At 39.5% G+C, this 18,872-nt stretch overlaps 1 protein-coding gene across 1 annotated transcript in view; it reads left to right on the plus strand.

Annotated features, from left to right (window-relative positions):
• The window catches only part of mtcl2 (microtubule crosslinking factor 2), a gene marked incomplete at both ends in the record, with an annotated part of 81,081 nt that extends 73,860 nt beyond the window's left edge, over positions 1 to 7,221 (plus strand). The window contains 9 exons of the mRNA XM_083895433.1: positions 299 to 457; positions 684 to 800; positions 2,711 to 2,778; positions 2,915 to 3,056; positions 3,742 to 4,335; positions 4,565 to 4,832; positions 4,973 to 5,236; positions 6,166 to 6,605; positions 7,072 to 7,221. Of these exons, the coding sequence (XP_083751559.1) occupies positions 299 to 457; positions 684 to 800; positions 2,711 to 2,778; positions 2,915 to 3,056; positions 3,742 to 4,335; positions 4,565 to 4,832; positions 4,973 to 5,236; positions 6,166 to 6,605; positions 7,072 to 7,221 (2,202 nt within the window). The remainder of the gene's footprint in view (positions 1 to 298; positions 458 to 683; positions 801 to 2,710; positions 2,779 to 2,914; positions 3,057 to 3,741; positions 4,336 to 4,564; positions 4,833 to 4,972; positions 5,237 to 6,165; positions 6,606 to 7,071) is intronic.
• Between the last annotated feature and the right edge of the window lie 11,651 nt (positions 7,222 to 18,872).

Consider the following 18,872-nt stretch of genomic DNA (forward strand, 5'->3'; position numbering starts at 1 on the left):
CTTCAAAAAAGTCCTCATCTGTGCAGAGACTTTGGTTTTTAAAATACATGTATATTTTTGATTTATGTGACGCTATTACAGCAGGAAATTGCCAGCCTCAGTTGACATTTTAAATCTCCTGGTTTGTATAATTGTTATACGTCTTCACTGCGTAATTACTGCAACTTGTTTTACGCCTTGTTAAATTTGCAGATGAAGGTTTTACAAACACGGCATGCGATGATTTTGATTTTGAATTTGTGTGTTCAGTGTGAAAGAATATTCCCCACCGTGACCTCTCTGCACTCTCCATTTTCAGCTCGAGACCAAAGCAGGTAAAGCTGCAGCAGCAGCAGTCCTGTCCACCACGGATGCAATGGATCCTTCAGACCTGAAGGTAGCGCTGAAGAGGGAGCGCGAAGAACATCAGCACTTGCTGGCTGAGTCGTATGCCGCTGTGATGGATCTAACTAAACAGGTTAATACTGTGGGTGCATGTGTTTGTATATTTCATCCGTGGTCTACTTTCTGTTCTACAAGCTGGCCTGGGGATCTTTTTATAGTCGGTTCATATTTCACCTTTAGAATTAAAGTTTACCTGTAAATCATTGTGGGTTTTTCCCCTCTCTTCCTCTTTTTTTCTCTCCCTTTCTGGCGTTCCCTTGTTGCGTCTCCCTGCTGTGACTGATGGATGGACCAATCAGCTTCAGATCGGAGAGCGGAACTGGGGCAGAGAGAAGCTGGAGCTGCTGGAGCGGTTCAGTCAGGAGAGAGCTCAGTGGGAGCAGAGGCTGAGAGAGGCCACTGCACAGCAGGGGAAGGTATGATGGCGAGGGTTGTCGGTGTGTGTGAGTGCGAGCGTGTGAAACGTCATACATGAGCTCATAAGGAGCGAGTGTGTAGCTTTGGGCTGATGAATGAGCGTGTTTGTCTGAGATAAGCAGGTATATCAAGTCACACGTGATGTGTTTTATGACATTTGATTCTTTTTCAGGTCTGTAAAATTAAATTGAAAGTAAAAAAAAAAGGTCACACATTTTACATAGTGTGTTTTTTTTTGTTTGTTTGTTAACTTGCATTCATTTCAGTCACTACTTTGCACTTAGACACTTATTTTGCTCATTTTGCATAATTTATGTAAACAAATCCAAAAAGATGGATGATGGATGTTGATTAGTGCTTTTCACCTGGATCCTTGTCATTACTCATGATACAGTTACCCAAACTAACAGACAGGAGTAATAAACAAGTGATCAAATATTCCAGATTTATTTATTTTTTCAGTTACACATATTCAATCATTGCTGTATAATAAATCCATTACTCACATATTATTTCAAATATCCTTGACAGCACATGGAAGTAGAATCAAGTTTTAGTAGAATTAAGTGTTGTTACAAAGGATTGTTTTTGAACAATTCTGAGGTAATAAGTACTTTATTGTCACTGCATATCCCTACAGAATACAATTCTCTTGCAATCACCAACTTAAAAGCATTTTAAAATACTAAAGTTAAAATAATTAGGTTAAATTACAAGGCTAGTAAAATAATTGTCTATGATGCACACTACAGTTAAGGAGGTATGGTGCGGTTCAGCATCTCAGAAGTGCATTCACAGCCCCGGGTGAAAAAGCTGTTCCCCAGGGGATTCATTCAAGCGTTCATGGCCCTCAGCCTGCCTGAAGGAAGACCGTCAAAGAGGCCGTGTCCGTGTGGACTCTCCTCAAAAGACGACTGGAGTAGACACAACATCTACGACCAGATTTAGTGTGATTTAGGTTTTATATTTTGGCCGTGGAGTCAAAACGTCACTGTTCTCAAGGTGAATGTTGACCAGCCGCTGTTTTGTCAGGTGCAGTTTTGGGGTTCTTTTAAATGTCACGATACTTTTGATGATGGATAAGGCAAAGACACAGCTGTTAATGCTGTAATGGGAAACAGGAGAAGCCTCTATGGCTGTTGGTCGAGCTGTTAAAGTTAAAGCTGAGCTGCTGATTATGCTGCTGTGTGTCACCACTGAGCCGCTGCAACGTGTCAGGGAGGGATGTAGTGGGATTGCATCAGAAATTAAGGTGCTCATTATGGGTTTGTTTCCATAAACACACACACGCACAAATACAAGGAAATGTCAGTGCTCCTCCAGCATCTCTCCTCCTCCTGTGTCTGCTTCCTTTGAGGTTTACAGTCAGTCATCATTCTTTCTTACCATTTTACTTACTTTCTCATCATTCCTCACTCTCTTTAAATTATATGTCTGAGTCCAAATGAGGCCAAAGGTCTGACAACTACATCCTCGAAAACATCTGCTGTACATGTAATAATTCATATGTTTTTTTTTAATAATGTTAGAAAAATAACACATATATATATATATAATAGTACTGCTGTATTTTCACTTCTTCCAACTTCTTTCCTTTGAGGGGAAATGACTTCATAATTTGAGATCACTCCCTCAAGTGTGAAACACGCTTACCCAGCATGTGTGTGTGTGTGTGTGTCCTGTAAAAAAAAAAAAAAAAAAAACTCCAGAGGAAATGGATTGCACAGAAAATAAATGTGTCTACACAGTCAGTATCTGGCAGGTTGTGTGACGTGTTGTGAAAATGCAGTATACGACTGAAGCCACAGTATTTGTGCTGCTGAAGCAGGTCATTTAAATGCTAATAAGCTGGAAAAGTAGATTCAGTGGTTGACTTTTTTTTTTCTTTTTTTTTCCTCTTTTCCCACAGTCGAAGTCATCAAGTCATGTTGAGCTCTCTGCAGACACGGTAGTTGCTAATGGCACAGGTTCACCAAGGTAACAGTTGAAAAGCATTACTGTCAAAATGAAATGTGCTGTGTGGAAAATTAAATTTGATTAGTTTTCGATCATTCATCAGAGCATAACGCCACTTCTGTTGTCTCATCAACTCTTTGTGATTTTTCATGTGAAGGACAAAGTCCACGTCAGAGCTGGACGGCCCAGAGGTCAACGGAGCAGCGAGCGAGGAGCAGAAGATCAAATTTACAGCCCCTCCTCTGCTGATTCAGGCAGAGCTCTTCACTGGGAAGAACTGGACCTACCTGACCAATGAGGTGAATAACTCTTTTTTTATGTGTCTGTGAAGATTCTCAGTCATCCAGGTCATCTTCTAGTCATCTTCAGGAGTTATAGGCAACTAGACGTGCTTGACATAAGTTGACCTTTCATCAAAGAGGCTTCTTCTGTTCCTCTGAAGGCCGGATTCCTGTCTAGAGATTCTTTATGTGAAACAACTCACTGACTCAGTTTTAAGTGTTGGTTTCACCTGAGTCACAGTGTGAATGAGGGTTGTGAGGGTCACCTGAGAGACACAGTCTGCTGTTGAGTGCGAGTGTTGGAGTTCATCTTTGTTGTTCTGAGTGTTGATGGCTTCAGGAAGACAGCTCAGGACAGCATTACAGACAGTTTGTGTCTTAGGACACTTAGGCCAAGTGTCTTAAAGTGTTGTAGTGTTGTAATCCTTGCTGCATTGTGTTCCTTTTCACCTTTCCAAGGTGCAATGTTCTGATGATGCTAAGTTTGTACTCCAGTAAATGGTACAATTCAAACTGTTTAATACATTTACTGGTTAAGAAGGTACATTTTACAGGTGTTAATATCTGTAATTTGTTGTACATTAATAGTAGTAATAGTAAATTTTACTATTGCTAAACTGAGGCAAAAGTTGTATTAACTTCATGCTAATGAAGATACAGTTGCAGTAAAATACATAATAATTCTGTTATTTTCATATCCTAGGCTCCAGATGTTGGGGACACCTGTAAAACATGGGATGGACCCAGTGGTTCCTGCAGCAGCCTAGTGGGATCAGAGCTGGATCTGGAGTCTGTCCAGAGGAGCTACACCGCTCCAGACCGCACAGGCATCCGGATCTACTACAGCCCTCCTGCTGTGCGTCGTGTAGAGCAGCGGAGAAAGAGCCAGGACTCACAGCTGTTTCAGAATGGGAGCTCCTCTGTGGGATGGAATAGCTGGGATGCATCTGTGCCTGCAGTGCAAACACTCGAGCTTCAGCAACAACCCGCGTCTTCCTCCTTTTCATCCTCATACGAGCAGTGGCTGAGCTCACTGTCCAAGCAGCACAGGGAGCTGCTGGAGAGCAGGAGTGGCTGCATCACTGGTCCCATCCCCAGTGTCATCAACAACAGCGTCGGCAGCTCTGCCAATAGTATCGTTGATGGGATGACATCATCTTCTGCTTTCCATGGCTTGGAGATCGGAGAGATCTCGGCCAACTTGAGCGATGACATGAAGGAGATGACCAACTGTGTCCGCCAGGCCATACGCTCTTCATCACTGGAGAGGAAATCCAGCAAAGAACCTGGAAATCAGGTGTGGTTTTCGCAACTATTGATGATTACAGCTATTGATTTTCATGATAAAACAAGGGCATTCTTTCAATCAACTTAGTGAAATAGCTTCTGTTAATTCATCTTATGTCTAATGTCTTATTTTAAAAGCTTGTTGTTGTTCTAATGAAGTTTTAATGAAGACTTAGCCAAGACAACATCTCTCCACTGAATCAACAAACATTCTCTGTCACATCCTTTCCTCCCCACAGATGGTTGGCATGTCTACCAGGTCCACACAGACATCTGCTCAGTACGTCAGCATTGGGCTTCAAACTGACAACCTTTCCAGCAGCAGGGGGTCAGGGTTACACTCCAAAGCCTGGTCTCCTCGCCCATCGTCTGTAGCCACCTCCTCGCTGGTGTCTGCCCGAACCCGGCAGATATCAACATCACTGGATAAAGTTCACAGCCGCATCGATCGGCCATGCTGTTCACCCAAGTATGGATCACCAAAACTACAGCGCAGAGTGTCTTCTGGTAATTAGAATGTCTTTGATTTTTTTTTTTACTTGGCATCTGTTTTAAACCAGTTCCAAGTATAATATGTCAATTTATTTGCTTCACAAATTGTCACTTTAGGTTATTTTTAAGAGCGAGATATCTTCCTCTCTTTTTAGTCTCCACGTCGCGACTGGATGCCTCTTCCTCCTCCTCCAGGGACCGCAGCCTGTGGAGCCTCCAGCAGAGACCGTTGAGTGGAGGCGGTGGAGGCGGTGGAGGCGGTGGAGGCGGTGGAGGCGGAGGCGGAGGCTCGGCCTGGGCTCGGTCCACCACCACCAGGGACAGCCCCGTCCTCAGCGGCCTCACCGACGGCCTCTCCAGCCTCTTCAGTGTGGTGGAACACACGGGAAGCACAGAGTCGCTCTGGAGGAGTGACGGAGGTGAGATACTGATCAGATGGCTGCATTGTTTGGTTTCAGGTGTTGTTCGTCTCACTGTCACAGCACCTTGACTTATTAGTGCTGTTTTATTGTGTTTATATATATTTATTGCAGGTATTTTTTAATGTTTTCACCTCAACTTTTCAGTCAATGTTGCTCATGTTTTACTCTGATAGAGAAAAATGGAATCATGTCTCACAGGCAGAATTATATAGAAGAGGAAGCTCATTATAAATTAATCTGTCAACAATTTATCTGAATAATCTGGTATTACTTGAAAAAATTAAATGATTAATAATTAATGACTACAACTGCCACGTTTCACATTGTTCGGTTTTGCTTGTAAATACACTAGTGAATTTGCGATGGGCATGAATATTTGATTGTGCGATTATTTGTTTCATTATAAAAAGGTGATAGTTAATCTTGTGATTTTATTAAAAAGATTCAAACTTTTAATTAATGATTGCATTAATAAAAAATGTGTGGTGCAGCAAGCAGCATATTTAGTATTTATGAGGTGTCTTGGATGCATCTTGAAACGGCTCAACATGCTGTGGACTCTGCATTACTTTAATTAGCTCTCACATGCTGGAGTTTGTTTTCTTGGAGTAGAGAATTTCCCACTGACAAAATAATTTCTGATAAATGTAATGAAATGTATGTCCGTGCTTTTTCCTCCCTCATACAAACTGCTGTGACGTTAGTTTGAAGAAAACACACACTGCTGAATCTAAAAGAGTCAATGTGTGGGAAGACTTCACAGTCAATTACAGTGTTTTTATATACTGTGTTGAATGGCTCGTTTCTAATGAACTGTCTCCAAATCCAATCCTGTTTGTCATTATTTTTTATCAATGTAGGGTTATTCTGGCAGTTATTTCATTAAAATTGTGATATGCCCATCTTTGATCTCTGTTGACCATTAGGAGCCAGCCAGGGTGCCAGTCCAGCACGGCATCCTCCTGCTGCAGGAAAACCCTCTGGAGCAGCAGCAGTGTGTGGACCTGACTCCAGCTCTCAGCGTTATGGCGGCCTGGTCCAGGAGTTCTTCAGAAATGTCTGCAGCAGCCGTGGTCAGGGAGGTGTCGCTCTGTCTGCGGAGAGAGTGCAGAGAGACTCCATGGGCAGCCTCAGAAGTCTGAGTGTCCTGGGGAGTATTGGTATCGTGGATGAGCCCCAACCAGAGTGCGTGTCAGCTGGAGCTGGAGGACATGTGTTGGCCGGGTTGGGCGGAGGCAATGACAGCGTGACCAGGATTGTTAATAAGAGGTTTATGAGGCAAACAGCTGGAGAAGAAATGGTCAATATCATGGGAGGAGTGAAGGAAACACTGAACATCGTCGTGGCTGCAGGATCGGGCACCGAAGTAAGATCTTTAGAGGTATATTTGAAACTTTAAACTTTCTGGACACATTATGACCAAACCACTGTTTTGTTTTGTTTTTTTGAAGGAAAGTATATAATCCAACACAATTTTGCCACAGTAATTTTATGCTTCATAAATAAAGTTTTACTAGGCTGGATTAGTTCACACTACATACACTTAGCTACAGGTAGACAGATATGTTGTCAGGCAACATGGATTCCTGCATGTTCCCATATTAAAAATGTACAAATATAGACTACACTTGCTCAAAATCACAGTAAAAACAATATTTTGCTCTCCTACTCTTTTTTGTGTAACCCCTGAATACTGGATACTTTTTATGTTGTAGTCAATGATCATTGTGGTTGTGTGTTTCAGTGCTGTTGAAAAAATAATTCTCACCTGCATGTCAGGGTAATTAAGAAGTCTCCTTTGTTTTTTTTTGTTTTTTTTAATCCTTTCCCAGGATGCACCCTGTGACTGTGCTGCCCAGTCGCCCTGCTCGGCCAGACCACCAAGAGCAGGAGCTCGTCATTCACTCGGCCAGTGCAAGCACCGCCCACAAGAGTCTCCTCCAGCCACAGCTGAGGAGAAGAAGGACGTCTGCAGCGAGTGACAACATGGAGGAAGACACACACACACACACACACACACATTTATATATACATATATATACACACACGTAAAACAAAACACCAAACACCACTGCCATGAAAACACATTCAAACCTTCTAATGTCACCAAATGTACATACACACCCACGGCCTGCCACACAGGCACACACTGCCAGATATGACACACACTGCACAGAAAGCCACTGCCACATAAACACACACTGACACACACACAACATATGCTACATTATAATTGTCATGGACCGTACCACTCTGATGGACAGGGTTGACTGAAACTCCAACCCACACGTTGACCCAAAACTCGACAGAAGCTCATAAACTGACCCATTTTACTTAACAAACTTTGAAAAAATAAACTCGACTGTCGAAGACGGCGTAACCAGTTGAACTATGATGTCAGAAATGGATCCCCAGACTTGCCACGTTAGACGCACAGGTGAAAGAATACAATCCCACTACGTTACTTTGTGAGCTATAAGGCCACATAGGAGACATTTGTCACAACTTGAGAAATCATGTGTCTTGTTAGCAACTCTGCAGCCATTAAAGTGAGATATAATCTGATGATTTCTCTCTGAACCTGGCCATATACGACACACCTGCAGTGCTGGGAACTCTTAAGAAACTACGAAGATTGATTAGTACAATAAAAACTCAGCGATCGCGATGACACATCTAGATTCCGGTCCACTCTCTAGCTTTCTTTTTCTCCTGTCATTTTACAAAAAAGGAAGATCTCCAGCTCTGTTGAACCACGTATCCTAGCATGACCAGACTTGGACTCAATTGATGGACGTTTGGACTTTACAAAGTGATCTCAGACTGGACCTCTTACAGTCGTATGAGACTTGTAGCAAACCTAAACAACAGCAAATCTCTCCAGGAACATTTGGATATAAAACTCCACCGTGTTGCCAAGAGACAACAAACACAGGGACACTGTGGCGTCATAGCCATGTTATAAACCTTGTAAATGTAAGAGAGAAACCTGGTTCAAAGGTTTTACACTCCGGCGTCTGTGTGTACAGCAGGCGAAAAAGTGCCTGTCTGTTTTCGTTATTTATGAGCTGTTTCTTCACTGATCTTAGGTTCATCCACACATCAGACTGATCTGATTAAGACATATGGTGTCTCTAATGGGGGACCATTTCATAGTTAACCTCAAAGCCCATCTGCAGATTTTGCTCGGCATCGAACAGAGATGCACTGTTATCACCTTTTCACACTGTATCATAACATCTGGAATCAAACTGAAATGACATTGAACGTATAATCATGAGGGTTTATCACTGCATCTTTTAAATCTATGCCTTTATAGGATTGAATTTGAGCAAACCTTCAAAGAAACAGTGAAATTCAGTGTGTCCAAACATGTCGATGGAAACACTGAGTCAATGCATTCCTTTTATTGTGAAAACTTTTTCCCCAGGTCTGCACGTGTATTGTTTGTGTGCACATTAAGGCTTCACTTCTCTCTGGTGCACCAATACAACATTACTAGGTTGAGTAAATACACAACGTTTACTTCATTATTTTCTCTCTTCCCTTGTGCAGAACTGCCCTTGTAATTAAAGTGCTACTTTTAAAATTGTAGTGCGATAACACAAACAAGCAGCTAAGAGGCTGTTACGGAAGGTTTTTTTTTTTTACTCACTCTAAGAACTTGTTTCATTCAACAATTAATTTACTAATCTGATGTTTACAACCTTGAGTCAACAACTTAATTAAATATGTGAATCTTCAGTGACATTTAAGTCATGTCCACACATTCATATTTGTCAACAATATGGATTTTGAATGACCTGTTTTTCATCTATGGTTTTGTTCGCCATGTGATTGTCTTTGTAAAATAATCTAATATACAAAGTGCCTGTCAGAACAAAACTGGACTCCATAAGAAAAACACATGAACAAACCCAGCAGGCCTTTTATTTATTTTCTTTTTTTTTTGTCTTTAAATGGGCAAGATTGTTTTTCTGCACATAATTATGATCAGGCTGTACAGTTCACTACTGTACCACAGTGGAGGAAGGACTAAATGGTTTATAGGAATAGGGTAATTCATTGTTTTATACCACGGGTTATTGTATTATTGAGAAAAAAAAAGTAAATTATTTTTGTTTATTTTTTGTTTTTTATATGGATGTTTTTAATGATTATTATTATTATTATTAAGCCTTTCCTTCTATTTAGTCATTATGGTGCTACTTAGAATAAAGTTTGCTGTGGACTCGCTGCCTTTAACAAGGCATCAACCAATCAATCCATTCATCTATTTAAGTGTTTCTTGCACAGTTTGTTGTGTATGACCAGCAAATGAGTCTCTGTCTGTATACACTGTTTTAGTGACTCAGCAGTTTAAAAATAGGGCATTACTGTAACGGTGCATGTATTCAGATAATACACTGAGGAAAACCCACAGTCTAAATGCTGCTGTCTCTCTCTCTCTCTCTCTTTCCACTCCAGCCCTCACTGCTGGTACAAAACCAACTGTATGAAACCAGTGTCTGCTTCAGAGGCTCCAAAAATAGACTGTTCGAGTAGCAAATCTGATTGGTTTGAGGCCACAGGTCTAACACAGTGTAACCTCATTAAAGTGCCCCCCCAAAAAAAAGCACAGTTAGTGAGACTGACCACACGTCCATTCCTCTCTACAGTTTCAAAGCTTTTTTTTTTTTAATTGTGTCACTCAATTTGAAACCACATCTTAATTTCATGCCATCATGTTATGTATTTAACATCACTGAAACAGGGAAACAATAATAAAAAAAAATTTGGTTTCAGCGATAAAGTGACAAAGTTTAATCTCATTTTTGAGCTTAAGCTGCTCCTTTAACTACTAACAGGGTAGCTGTTTCCTTTAACCTTTTCCAGCTACACCCACATCTTCTCTTTTTAGAGCAATGAAAGGATGCTTTTAAGGAAATATTTACTCTAATCAGCGTTTTGAGAATTATATGAGAGCCCAATTGAAGTTGCTCTGAAACATTTGTTATTGCTTGTGTTGGGGGCTGCAACTAAACGTTATTTTCATTGTTGATTCATCTGTTGTATTTATAATATTTTCTCAACTAATTCATAAGGTTGGCCATAAAATTGAAGGAAATTAATGAGAAATGTCAATCTGTGTTTTTTTTTTTATGATGAAGTCATCAAATATTTTGTTTTCTCCACAAAACCAGAAAACTGCAGAAATAAAAGAACTTTATTTTATTTATTTTATTTTTTTAAAACAATACTTAATCAAATCATTAGGTGTCGATTTATTCAATTATTGAGTAATCAATCAATTGTTGCAGCCTTTGCCATCAGCACAATGACATTTCCACATTTCCTACTTTTGGCAAATACTCGCTGTTGATTGTTGCCCGTCTGCCAGATGCTTCTGCTGCTGACGTCATTGCCAAAAAGATCCGTGTCAGCAGTAAAAAAGATCCCGACCTTCCCCAGGTCCCTGCAGAAGTCCTGTCTGCCGCGACCACAGTCCAGTAATGATTCAGTCATCCCACAGTCTCAGCCACGGCACACTCTGGTGAATAATCTGAAACCAACCACAAAGGAACCTTTACTACACCCTAACATTAGCTTTGGCACCACTTCCAGATCATCTTGGATATTCTCTGTAGGATATTTAAATATTTAAAACCTTAAAACTCCTCCAAAACAAAAGCACAATTATGAAATTAATAGACTTTTACTGAGGTTTTGGCATCGTGTACAGATGAACAAATACTTTGATAATCCACAGTTTTCATACAAAAAAAAGCGTTGACTCAAAACTGGTATTTTATATTTAGTGATTTAATGCAAATCTAAAAAATGTTTCCGACGTGGATGAAAGTTAAACAGATTCTGTTCTACCTCGTGTATTTATTGATATACTCTGAGATGTGTCATTGAAGAACACAGAACCTACAGAACCTGCATGTGTGTTTGATGCAACTACGACCAGTCATCTGAAAACATGTATTCACCTCGCTGCAGTCCTGTTGTCATTTAGTCTCGCTGTCAAGGTCATTTTTAGTGCCTTTACTCTACTGCATGACAATGGCGACTTCCAGATTACTCACCCATAAACACTGTCTCAGTTTGTTGTCTTGCAGTAGGTGCAGACTGATTTGTGTTTACATAAAAGATCTGCGGCTTGTCTTGCTGGACACATCATGACCAGGCGATAACGCGTTGCTGTGTGTCACTGTGGCGTTTTCGTGTCGAGAGTGCAGTTTGCCTTAAAGACTTCTGTGCGAGCCGGCAAATTAAAGAGTGGAGCATAAAACTCATATTTGGATAATACGGACGAGGTTGTGGATAAAACTGCCGCTGTTCTGCGACGTTCAAGTCATGTGTGCAACGTGTAGGATTAAAGGTCCAGTGTGTAACTTTTAGGAACGTTTATTGGCAGTTGTTCTTAGAAGTGTATAGTCACTTAAAAAATAAAACTCGTTTGGTTTCCGTAGCCTTAGAATAGGTCTTTAGCGTGTACTTGAAGCGTGTACTCTTGCTTGTACAGCGCGACCATCTTGCGCCGCCGTGTTTCTACGGCAGCCCCGAATGGACAAACCAGCCGAACACACTGGACCTTTAAAGAACAGGCTTGTACGACCTATCTGTGCAACAATATTTGATTTATTATTATACCTCAGATACACTGGTATTTACGTCAACCCGGATACATTTTTCTATCCAGACATAAAACGGCAAACTCTTCTCAGACTCTGATGTCATTGGTCGCCTGTCAGGTGCCACATTTGCTCCTCCCCCTCAGGTTATAAGTACGAGTCATTGCAGCTAACTGTTTTACAGGTCACCATGGGTCTCAATGTTCCCCATGTGTCTTTTTTAAAAAAAAAAAAATTTTTCCCCGTACCATTCATATTCATGTGTACATTAATTCTTAGCTGTTTATAATGTTAGCTTTGCTATAGCCTGTATATTTGCTTTATATAACATACTAAGAGATGCTTAAAAAAAGAAATAAATAAAGCTTGAGTCTTGAATAAAAGGATAAGCAATGAAAGCTAAATAAAAATGAGTACACAGTGTGGAAGTTTTACGCTCTGTATTGAAACTGGAGAAGAAAGGAAAGGTGTGTCCTCTCTCTCTCTGTCCTTTTATTTCTCTGAGAACAGCTGAATGTCAACAGCTGATCTGAAACCGGGTCGCTGTGTGAAGTATGTAGCTCTCTCCTCGTATAGACCAACAACACTTGAGCATTTCCTCTGTACATACTTTCGGTGCATTTTGATGCTGATGGACAAAATAAAAAAAATGGCAGCAAATGGGAAAAGAAGTTGAACGAGAACCTTCGGTCCAAGCAGATTTTTAAATGGGAAGGGGATTTTTGTTTTTGCAACAAATGTAGCTTGCAAAACACAATATTGAAATGCCTCCTGTTTGTCTTAGAATTCACAAATAAATGTTTGTTGGAATTTCATGCGTTTTTCTTCTCCTTTGTATTTGACAAGACTTTCATGGTACCCAGTTGGCTGAATTAACAATTAACAAATATTTACGTTTAAATCATATTAGAACTCTCTGATGTGCTGCCCATGCAGAAGATGAACAGTGAACTCCAACCTTTTAAACACTGAACGATCACCATACTCTGTGTTTTCTGTTAAGGTGTCCATAGTCTGTTATTTTAATATGTGAACATGGAAAAACATGGTGACTTCTCCTTTTGTCCGTCCTTAAATGTAAGGTCGCATCTCGTATTAATGACATTCCCCTGAGACTCAGCTTTACATTAGCAAGACAAGTGCCATATCAATCTACAGTGGATCATTATGGCTAAATGACTCATTTCCCCCCTCAGAGTTCAAGCTCTGAACCCTCTAACACTTCACTGGCCGTCAGAAGTTAACCTTAAGGGCCCCAAATGATATAAACAGGAATGAGACATCTCTTAATGAATCACATTCATTTACCTTGATGATGCAAAACATTTGGTGAATTTATTGCTGTTTTTTTATGTTGTTCACTATTATTTACCTTTTAGTGCAGGGGTCTCAAACTGGCGGTCCAGGCGCCACATGCGGCCCCCCAGTCGATTACATGCGGCCCCCCACTTAATATCATTATAATGAAAACATGGCCTCACCGTCTATCAAACACAGTGTGTAGCTGAGGCACATAACAGTAATAATAAGACATTTGATCATAATTATCCCATTATTAAATGTATCATAGACACCACGACTGGCAGTGGCCGAAACGGCTCCTGGTACGAATTTGAATTACAGTTGTCCACAATATTATTTATATCATTTAAAAAAAAAGTCTGTTTTTGATATTAGTCAAACATTAATTTTGCATCATAAATAGTATTATTAAGTATACGAGTGATATCATGATGCAATATTGTGAACAGTTGTTTTTTTCCCCTCACTTTTTGTTCTCTAGGCCGGCCCCCTCTTGACCACAATAGATGTGCATTGGCCCCCAGGTCATTTGAGTTTGAGACCCGTGGTTTAGGGCAACATGTCCTCATTATGCAAAAATTGAAATAACCCCACATGCAGTCCTACTTTTCCTATTTTATTTTATTCATTTATTTAAAAAGGCATAAAACTTGACAAGGGTTATATTGATATTGATATATAAAAATGTTGACTTTTGTCCCTCTGACATGACATGTCCTCAGTTTGTCATAGATGCCAGATTCCTTGTAATCCAGCAGGTGGCAGTGTTGTGAAGCACATTCTTAAAATATTCAACAACAATTTTGGGATGCTGGGAAATTAGTTCATGCTCTTGTTACATCTAGATTAGATTGCTGCAACTCATTACTATTAGGATGATCCGATAAGTCTGTTCAAACCCTCCTGTTAATTCAAAATGCTGCAGCACAAGTTCTGACAGGAACTAGAAAGAGAGACCATATCACTCCAGTGTTAACTTCTCCACACTAGCACACAATTTACATTTATCATCCTCCTCACGTACAAAGCACTTAATGATCAGACCCCACCAAACGTTCAGGACTGTGTTTTACCATCATTTTTACCATCATCCCAACAGATCACTTTGGTCCCAAAGTGCAGGTTTACCTGTGCTTGCCAGAGTCTGTAAGAGTACACACATTTTTTCTAACATATAATGGGTGACGATGAGAAACTGCATTCAATTTAGAGGGACTTTAAAGACATGATATCTGAATCACTACATCTAGCTGTGAAATCAGTCTGCTTTATGCAAGTGACTGCCCTCTGCTGGCTGAAGTTCAGCTGTGCAGTTTGAAAACAACAGTGTAGTAGCCAGAATTAACTATTTGAGAATGTTATCCGTTTATGCGAACAGTCTATGCAGTCAACAATAATAATCAAATAAATACATAGTAATAAAGACAAGTAAATGGACTTAATTAAAAGCCAAAATAGACTTGAATCTATATATCAGTAAAGTAATGACAATAAAACATGTGTTTAATGCATATATATTTGTTATTTATATATATATGTATATATATATATACATATATATATATACATATATATATATATATATATATTGTTGTATTATTATTATTATTATTGGTAGTAGTAGTAGTATTTAGATAATTAGGAAGAAATTTAGGTTGAGAGATAGAAGCCTGAGCCACACCCCGGGTCATTAGGTGGCGGTAATGCCCCATAATGTTGTGGCCAGCCCCCGTTAAAAACAACAAGAAGAAGAAGAAGAAGCATCACGAGCAGTGATTGGTGACATACAACACACCTGTTCATCTTCACGCAGGTGTTTTTCAACCAGCTGATGACCGCTGATTTCTTCCTACTCCATTTGTCGTCCTCCAGCCAACAGTTCCGTGCTGTTACTTTGAAGAGAAGTTGCACAAACGAGCCGCAAAACAGTGTTTGCCCACCGGCCGCCATTTAACCTCAAAATAAGGAAAGAAGGAGGGGAACTGGAAAAAAAAGAAGAATAGAACTTCCGCGGTGTGACGTCAGACGCCGAAAAGGTGGCTCGTGTAAAAACGCCGCAAGGAGCTTCGAGGTGGCGTGTTTGACCTGGTCCAGATTCGTGGCCCGTTCAGAATGGTGAGTGACTTCTGTCAAGTTCTCTTAATGGTGACTCTGTTTGCTGAATTATATGCTCAAACTTAGCCCTTCGTGTCAGCTCAATTCTGCCTCAATCTTAGCTACAGGGCCGGCCCAAGCCTCCATGGGCCCCTAAGCAAAATTTGATTTTGGGGCCATCTGTTGCCAATAATAATTATTATTGATCATTCACACACCTACTATACTGAAGGTATTCTACTTATTATACTCCGTCACGTATACGAATACACTTGTAAAACTAAATGTGAGAACTTTTTGTTGCATGGAAGCAGACACCAGATTTGCAAGGTTACAGTAAAATCTTTCAATTAATATTTGGTAAAATCAGCAACTCACCCTACTATCGACACAGAGAATCAATACATAAAACCAAACGGTTTATAAATAAAATATTAACATATTAAGGTCTGAAAATTAAAAAATGTGCACAATCTTTGGGGGGTATTCAAAATATACTCCTGTAATACAAAGATTTGACTTTTAGATGTAAAAAAACACAGCATTAAATACAATAAACAAATAAATATCAAACATACTTAAATAATAATGTAAATCAACAAAGGCACACGGAACAAGGTAATACAAAGGGTTTATGAATATAATATAAAGTTAAATAATCACATTTGGTAACTATGTAAAAACTGTGAAAAAGCTTTGGTAAAAATGGAGAGAAAAATTCTAAATCTACAGCAATCCAAACTTTTTTTTTTTAGTTAATTGCTCTTGGGGGCCCTTCTAGTGCTCAATTGTGGCTTAGTATTACCATTCTGTCACCTTTTAAATGTTTAAAGTCAGATTCAGTGTTACACATGTATTCTTTAAGATAGATACTCAAGTTTTTATGTAGTCATTAAAATGCAAACTTTTTTTAAAGGAACAATCTTCTGCTTCCTGCTCACGGAGAGCTGGTCGGACCCGTCGTCTACAAAAGCCAGAGACTGTCAAAAAAAGGTGAGTGACAACTTTTAAAGACCATTCACTACCTCAATGAAAACATTATGACGATATCCCTCTGTATGGTCACGGAAGTATCATAAATGAGCATTTGTTGGGGTTTTATCAAAAGGTTTTATTTTAACTTCCTTATCAAGTATATTGTGTTTGTGAGATTAAAAGATGTGAGGATTGATAAAAGAAAGGGGGGGTTGATAAAAGGTGTCATATCCCCCTCTAACAAAAGGCAAACAGCTCAGTTAAGGTGAGAAGAGGTGCAGAAATGTGCAAGGGCATAATGAGTAAAAAGAAATAAAAAAAGGATAAAATAAAATACGGTAAAAAAAATTACACGCTAAATATAAGTAAAAATGAATAAAATGTAAGATGAGAGTAAAAATAGAATAAAATACAATATGGTAAAAAAAATTAATTAAATTACACTCTAATGTAGAGTAAGTAATAAAGTAGAGATAAGAAAAAATAAAATAAGAATGCACAATATTTAGGATGTCTTTAACACCTCACTGTCTCAGTGTAATGCATGGGAAAAAAACTTATTTTGTTAGTGCTATCTTTATGTTGATACCAAGATAATTATATTTAGTTTGGGCATGTCATTTTCGAGCAGGTCTCCAAAAAGTACCTCAGGGAAGAAGCGGTTAAAGAAGTCCAGGGGTTAAAACACTGTTTTTCCTACTATTTCCTTCTTCTCAGTGTTAAATAGTTCGAAAATGCATGCAATGAATGAATGTACTGTGTGGATGAATGATCGTGGTGGTCGGAGGGGCTTCTGTCAGTCTGCTCCAGAGCAGCTGTGGCTACACGTAGCTTACCACCACTAGTGAGAATGTGTTGATTAATAATGGGTAATTTGTAAAGTGCTTTGGGTGTCTAGAAAAGCGCTCTATAAATGTAATTAATAATGATAAATACAATAAGGGTTGACGCAAACTGCAGTCTCAAGAAGTTACTCTTACTTTTTTGCTAGTTTATTTTGTTGCCGTTTTCTTTAATCAGTTTTAGGATGTGATCTCTTCAACACCCCACTGTCTCAGTTGGAGGCATGGGAAACCTTATTGTCATTTAAGTGGAGGGGACTTCTCTCAGAATATTAAGCACAGAACTGTTTGCTGTAAACAGCAAAATGTCATTTATTTTAGCTTACTTCCTCTGCTGTAACTAATAGATCTGGTAATGGCTAAAATGGCGTTTTGTCACCATTTTTGGTTATAAATTAACTACACTTTTTTTGTATTATGCAGGAGTGTATATAGTATATTCAACAAAAGAGTTCAGCCTCAGGCAGTGGATGCAAGATTCTTTTTCCAAGACAGGAAGGAACTGCAACAACCTTGGAGAAGGCAACTTCGTGTCCATCACCCATCCTGGTCTCGGACACTCCGGAGGACAACATCAACAGTTTAGAGAGTTCAACACGTGGCATTGTGCCAAGCACCCCGGCCTTGAGAGCGCTGGCTGAACTGGTAACCCCCTGGACACTCTATCAGGCCAAATCCTGAATCTGAAGAGCTCTCGGTCTTACTGGACTGGACGGACTCGCAAATCCAGCTTTGGGACGAATGAGACTTCTTAAAGCCAGTATTAAATCATGAGGGTCCTGACACTGCACTTTCATTTCAGGGGTTGAGGTCAGAACAATCAGATTCATCAAGAGGTGTTGGGGTTCTACTGCATTCAGAAATAACTTATTAGAAAAAAACGATTATTTAATTACGAACTGAAACTTTATCAGAACTCTTTTGAAATTCCAAAAGAATTGGTCAATATTTGTAAGTTCCCCCAAGTTTTAAATAATTAACTAGGCACATAATTTGAAAAATTGTAACGCTAGCCCCCACGACTAGCATTTTAAAATGTCTGATTTTGTTTCATTTTGTATTGTTTAATCGTGTCACGTAAATGTACAAGCAAATCAAAATATAGGTGATGCAAAATTGTCATGATAAGTGAAAAACGATTCATCCTCTCCCCTCAAAAACTGGTTGGATGTAGAGAAAGAATTTGAACAATATGCTATGGATTCAGACGGTGATTACAATTGAAAATGAGACTAAAATTCAGACCTTGCCATAGCATAAAATATTGTGAAGGCTGTGGCCGTGCATAAATGTGGCCGTGCATAAATGCTTCATCCAACCACAGAAACAATCTGAACCCCGACTCAAATGCGTATTTTAGGATTTGAAACCACAGCTGAGGGTGGTAAACACGAGGCCAATTATGTCTGTGCAAGTGATTTTGAAAACATGTAGACAACCAAAATACAAATATTACACAATCATAGCATACAACGCGTCAGGTTTTGGCAACCACATTACTACTACAACTACTTTTGGATTACTTCACCAAATGGGATTATCCCTAGATTAACCATGCGTGGAAGTAAAGTCTTGTTAATGTATGGCGACTTGTTTAAACAGAGATGGCTTGATTCTGACTCTGTAGGACCCTACCCTAATCCCCATTGAGGGTTAGGGTTAGATTGACTACATGTCAGAAAAAGAGGGGGCAGAGTTGATTTCCAGTTTGAGCTTACGCTCCTACGGGTTCAATGATGTTTTGTGCAAAGCTTGCATCATCTATCGTGAAGCATAATGAGTTAAAGAGTGTACAAACAC

Source organism: Microchirus variegatus (genome assembly GCF_963457635.1).
Source record: "Microchirus variegatus genome assembly, chromosome: 9".
NCBI lineage: Eukaryota > Metazoa > Chordata > Actinopteri > Pleuronectiformes > Soleidae > Microchirus > Microchirus variegatus.